Below are 6,000 nucleotides of genomic sequence, written 5' to 3' on the forward strand. Positions count from 1 at the left end.
CAGCAGCAAAAACAGCACCGGGAACGTGGAAGAGAGGCAAACTCTCGGGCCCCAGTGCAGCCTTGCTGAAGCAGAATCTCTGGGGCAGGGCCCAGCTATCTGTGTTTTAACAAGGCCTCCATTTGATTCTGATACATGCTCAAGTTTGAGAACCACTGTCTAGAGAGAGCAGATAAGTAAGCACATTAAGCCTAAACCAGGGTATCTCAGCCACGGCACCGCGGACATCTGGAGCCGGTAATTCTTTCTGCGAGGTACTGCCTCGTGCATTACAAGGTGTGGCGCATCATCTCTGGCCTCTACCCACCAGATGCCAGCAATACCCCCCTACAGTCGTGACAACTGAAATGTCTCCAGATATTGCCAAATGTGCCCTGGCCGGCAAAGTCACCCCTCACTGAGAACCAGTTTTCGAAACTGTCAAAGGCCCTCCGCGGTAGGGTGCATACCCTATGTGTTCTTGGAGGCTCCCAGCAGGGCCTGGGGTAGCACCTGCAAGGGACATGCACTGCTGTTTCCCCAGTAAAACAAATGGACGCTCACACGGCATGGGATAAACCGAGATTACAAACGGTCTCATCTATTCAAGTGGTAGCACCAGTGAGTTTTCGGGCCCAGTTTACAAACAGAAACCACTTTTGACTTTTAGAATGTATTGAATTTTGGAGCTCCTGATGAGGGAAGTGACTGTAGTACCCACCTCAAGGGGAGATGTGAGGACTGGATGCTGCCGAATACATGGGTTCAATTCTGTACCAACAGAGAGAGGAACTTTTTTTTTTTTTAAATTTAAATTTTTGTTCAGTAACATACAGCACAACAATGGCTTCAGGAGTAGAATTCAGTGATTCATCACTCACATACAACACCCAGTGCCCAACACAAACCCATCTAGCCCACCTCCCATCCCTCTCCCTCCATCAATCCTTGTGGTTGCTTTCCCTCTCCCCCTTCCCACCCAGAGAGAAGGGACTTTTAAAAGGTTAGCTATTGTTATTTCCAACGTACAAATTCTGATCACGTCTCTTGCTTTGAAGTCTTTGATGGTTCCTCACTAGCTACGAACTAAGGTCAAATTCCTAACAGTGGCATACAAAGAAGGCCCTTCCAAAACGGGACACTAGGACCGTCCGGCTCTCAGTACTCTCTCCTGCCATGGCCACTCATCCCCACTTTGCTCCGATCACCTAGAAGTGACAGTGGTTCTTTATTGCCTCCTGTTCTTTCCATCTGCCTGGAACAGGGATGTGTGTCCTCCTCCCTTCACACAGCCCACTTCTCTATCCAGTGACATCTCCTCTAGGAGACTTTCCTTGAACTCTGGCCCTCAGGGACACTCTTTCCTTTGTGTCTCCCCAACACCCTAGAAGCCGAGAGCACAGGGCATCTCTTCAACCAGTCTGTCCAGTCCTTTGGAAGCAGAGATTCTGGCTACACTACAGGTCCTGCACACAGTAAATGTCTAATAAATGCTTGTTTGATAAATAAGGGCGGTCAGTATTCTGTTTCCTCCATATGCTGGTTTCATGGGGTCAAGGGCCATAAAAATCAATGAATCAGAAGTTAGGAGGGCAAGTGCTGTGGCTTTTGATCCCTGTTGTATTCCCCAAAGCCTGGCACTCAATAGGTACAGTATTTCTAAATATACGAATGCATGAATGAATAAATGATTGAACAGTAAGACACCTATTTATGACAATGTAAAGACAGACCCCCACATCCAACAACAACAAAAACCCATAGCCACGTGCTTTCATAAATCTCATAAAGGCACCTGCTAAGAAACGTCCTACCTTCAAGAAAGCTCCATGGCCTGAAACACAAATTAGAAACACAAGGCTCTAACAACCTTCACCTGGTCCGGTCATCAGCAAAGGCCTTGCTGTGTCCGAGTTAAAAAAAAAAAAAAAAAAAAAAAAAAAAAAAAAGAGCTGATCTAAGGCTCCCCCCAGAACATTTCAGTCCCAGAGCAGCTAAGTAATCACTTTCCATAAAACATTTATCAGCACTGCTCCTGGCCAGTAATCTCAAATATTCAGCAATTTACCCAACATGCATGAGTCATGGATAAGATATTTTACTGAATAAGATAGCTAAGTTTTATGAAATGTTGTCTGCATCTAAGTTGATTATCACGCAAATATCATTCTTGTGCCCTTTGCCTTTTTTTCACATTCCCTTCGTCTCCCTGTGGCTCATATCCCCCTCTCCCATTCCCTGCCTGCCTCTGCACACCAACACCCAGGTCTTTTGCAATCACTCCCCACCTCCTTTGAGGTTGGCTACATTATACAAGCCAGGAGAGGCTATTGCCTGCTCATAATAACCAGACTCGAAAAGCAAAATACAAAGGTCAACTAGGCAACCCAGGAGGCTTCAAGTTTTCTGTGCCCAGAACAGGCCCTCAGATGTTGCTTACTTCAAAAGATAGGACTACAAAAAGCTGTCAGCTCTAAGCAAAGAACAGTACCTTCCATTTCCAGAAAGCCTTTTGGCTTCTGGAATATCACCATTTAAGAGCACTCATTGTAGCAAGGAAACACAATTTCACTCAGCAAACATCCGTCATTTCTTCCAAATTCCTATTGTAAAGCCACAAACCTAAACTTTCAGCGTTTTAAAAACAAAAGTTTTAAAACAAACCATATCTCTCCAATCCAATCGCATAGCCCTGGGCAGACCAAAAAGGTAAGAGTCCTGGGTTGCATTTCTGGCTTCAGCAGTATCTCTGGGGCTTTCCTGGGGCCTCAACTTCCTCTTGGGTAAAATGACAAAATCGCACCAGATCAGTGTTTCCCAAACGTGTGAAGGGCATTCTTCAATGCCAGTTGTCTTAGTACAAGAATGAGATGACTTCAGGTGCACACAGGATAACATACTCTAGTCATTAGTTTAATTCTTTATGGCAGGTGATACTGGGTTTCTGTTAATAGTGGAAAACACATTTTTCTTTAAAATAAAAGCACCCAACCTTTTAAAAAATAAGTCTCTTTTAGGAAAGAAAAACAAAACAAAACTATGTAGTAAATAGAGTACAGCGGGTCCCAGCAGCTGTGAAGCAGAAGGGAGACAGTGAATGCTCCTGGAGGTTTGCTGAGAGAAGGGAATCCTTCGCAGCAGGACCCGCGGTCACCTGCCTCCAATACTCCTGGCTCAGAGGTTTGAAACTGACTGCGGGAGGCCAAGAAATCCCCCAGAGGTCGCGACGCTTTCGAGGGGCAAGCAAAACCCCACAAAGGAGAGGCAGGGACGGGGGTCCCGGGCTAGACAGGCGCGGTGGGGGTCACCGACGGGAGAGGCGCGACGGGAAGGGGGTACCCCTATGGAGGGGCGCGGCGGGAGGGAGTCGCCGGCTGGAATGGGCACGGAGGGTCCGGGGTCCCGAGCTGGAAGGGGCGTGGATCCTGGGCTAGAATGGCGCGGTGGGGGTCACTGACTGAAGGGGCGCATTGGGACAGGGGTCCTCGGTTGGAAGGGCGCTATGGGACCGCGAGAGGAGGTCCCCCGCTGGAGGGGGCGGTGAGACCTTGGTCCCGAGCCAGAGGGGTGCAGTGAAGGTCCCAGACTCCCAGACCGGAGGGGCGCGTCGAGGTCCCGGGGGCCGAGGACGCCCCCTCCCGGAGAGGGACTAGGCCGCCGACCCCACGATCCCCACACCCTGCCGCCGGCGGGAGTACGGGCCGCCCCCGTCGCGCCTCCGCCGGCGCACGACCCGCCGGCCCTACCTGTCCTCGCTGGCCGTGATGACGCCGTCCTCTTTGGGGATGAGAAGCGCGGCCGTGACGGCGTCCTGGTGCCCCTCGATCTTGCTCAGCAGCACCGGGCGGCTGCTCTGCGGCCTGGAGTGGATCTCGGCCGCCATGTTCGCACGACGGCGGCGGCGGCAGCGGCCTCCCGGGCGGGAAGCCCATCAGCTGACGGCCGGGCGGGCGGGGACGCGCCGGTTCCGCTCGGGCTCCCGGGGCCGCGTGGGCGCCGCGCCGCCGTAAGCTCCCGAGTGCTGCCGCCCGGGGCCGTATTGCCTGGGGAAGCCGCGCAGCCGAAAACTCCGAAGCCGGGAGAGAGCCCCGGAGGCCGTCTCCCAACAAGTGGGAAAGTGACAAAGGTTGTAAAGGCATTCACCCAGGAGTGGATTGGGCCGTTGGAGGGGACGAGGAACTGTCCGCCAAACCAGAGCCTTCTGGAAATAATGATACTACGTCGTGCTTCTTCTTAGAAGCCATTGTTTGGAAGATTTCGAAGATGTGGCAAGCGTGAAAAACACAGTGCCATTTTTAGAATCCTCGAAAGACAGTCGGTGACACTCATTGAGTGGTGACTCTATACCAGGCACTATCCCCATTTCCTGACACGGATTATCTTATTTAGTGCTGATAACAACTTTAAGAGATGGAGAGATAGAGCTCTTGTATTCTCTTTGTAGCCGTGAGAAAACTGGACCACGAAGAAGTTAAACCACTTGCTTTAGGGCGCACGGCTATTAGAAACAGAAAACTCCAGGAGATGGCGTGGTCCTGTGATCCAGATGTCAGTGCTGCCGGGAGCTGGCCCAGCGCTGACAGCTGCTTCCTGCGGAACATAAACACCAAACAATGCCACTCCATAATCATATATAAACACAGCCAAAACATGAAATTGTCCAAACCACACAAATGAAAAAACATCCCTCTATGCTGGCTAACAAGAGTGACTCCTGTTTCTTTACCAGTTAGTTCCAGCTTTAGCCTCTGCCTAGTCTTCCTTCCTCTAGACAAGATTTAGTAAAAGCTCCAATCATAGAATGACCCCCATTTCCTGACAAAATCCAGTCCAGTCCAGAGGATAGCCCTTCTTCCTTATATCCTCCCTAAAATCACCGAACACAAGCCTAAATCCTACAGTAAGTTCTATCACTAAGGCCGCATAATTCCCACGATATGCCTTCTCCTGCCAGTTAGCAACCAACCCAACGTGATCAAGTACAGGTGCGTTCCTGGTGGCTTTTGGCTAGAGCACATCAAGAGCTGCTAAGTTACAGTCATGATGGGGACCCAGAAAATCATTGACTCCCGAGACCTCCCCTCTCCAACCCACACTCCCCCCCATATTATTCTGACCCATGAACTGCAGACTTGCACTAGAGATGTACCATACCCATGGCTATCCAGCACTTCCAATGTGGCTAGTCCAAACGGAGTTATGGTATGAGTTCAAAATACACACCGAATTTTAAAGACTTAGTACAAAACAACACAAAGAAAATAAGGGATTTCATTAATAAATTTTATGTTGATTACATGTCGAAATGATAAAATTTAGATACATTGAATTAGATATTTAAAAAGTTAATGTCACTATATTTAATACAGCTAATAGATTTTAAATCACGTATGTGCTTCACCTGGTATTTCTATTGGACTGTGCTATACGAGTACTTTCTTACATGAAGTTAATAACATTTATTCATGGATTTATTTATTCAACAAACATGCATTGTATACCGATTAAGCACCATATTCTGACAAGATGAATAAGACATGGTTCTTGCAAGGCTTTTACAGTGTGATGACTAGACTGAACAACTTTTTTCAAACAACAAACATTTATTGAGTGCGTGCTATGACCCAGACACCATTCTAAATGTAGCTGTGCTCCAAAGACACAAAGGTTGCTCTACCATTAGAACTTAGATTCCAATGAAAGAACCGGATGATAAACAACAGAAATAACTAGATGACATAGTATATCAGAAGATGTTAAGGGCTGTGAAAAAAATAAAACTGAACAGTGATAGGGGTGATAGAGGGTATGGCAATTTTAAACAGGATGGCGTGGAACGTTCCAAGATATGTTGCATAGATCCACCTTCATAGAAGGAAGGCGGGCCGCAGATGCTCTCTAGCTTTCAGCTCCTTCAGGGTTTGCCTCAGCTGCAGAGAGCCACCAAGGCTTGACCATGCCCTTCACGGGGCAGCCTGAATTCTGTAACTAAATGAGAGAGGAGTATAGAGGGCTGGCTAT

At 48.5% G+C, this 6,000-nt stretch overlaps 1 protein-coding gene across 2 annotated transcripts in view; it reads right to left on the minus strand.

The window, feature by feature from the left end:
• WDFY1 (WD repeat and FYVE domain containing 1) overlaps window positions 1-3,966 on the minus strand; it is a 45,452-nt gene extending 41,486 nt beyond the window's left edge. Inside the window, exon 1 of one of the 2 annotated variants that reach the window (XM_027049356.2) lies at window positions 3,726-3,966. In XM_027049356.2, coding sequence (XP_026905157.1) covers window positions 3,726-3,862 — 137 coding nt within the window. In that variant the 5' untranslated portion in view covers window positions 3,863-3,966. The remainder of the gene's footprint in view (window positions 1-3,725) is intronic. The other variant, XM_027049365.2, reaches the window with a different exon arrangement.
• Window positions 3,967-6,000: the final 2,034 nt, after the last annotated feature.

Source organism: Acinonyx jubatus, chromosome C1 (assembly GCF_027475565.1).
Source record: "Acinonyx jubatus isolate Ajub_Pintada_27869175 chromosome C1, VMU_Ajub_asm_v1.0, whole genome shotgun sequence".
Taxonomy (NCBI): Eukaryota; Metazoa; Chordata; class Mammalia; order Carnivora; family Felidae; genus Acinonyx; species Acinonyx jubatus.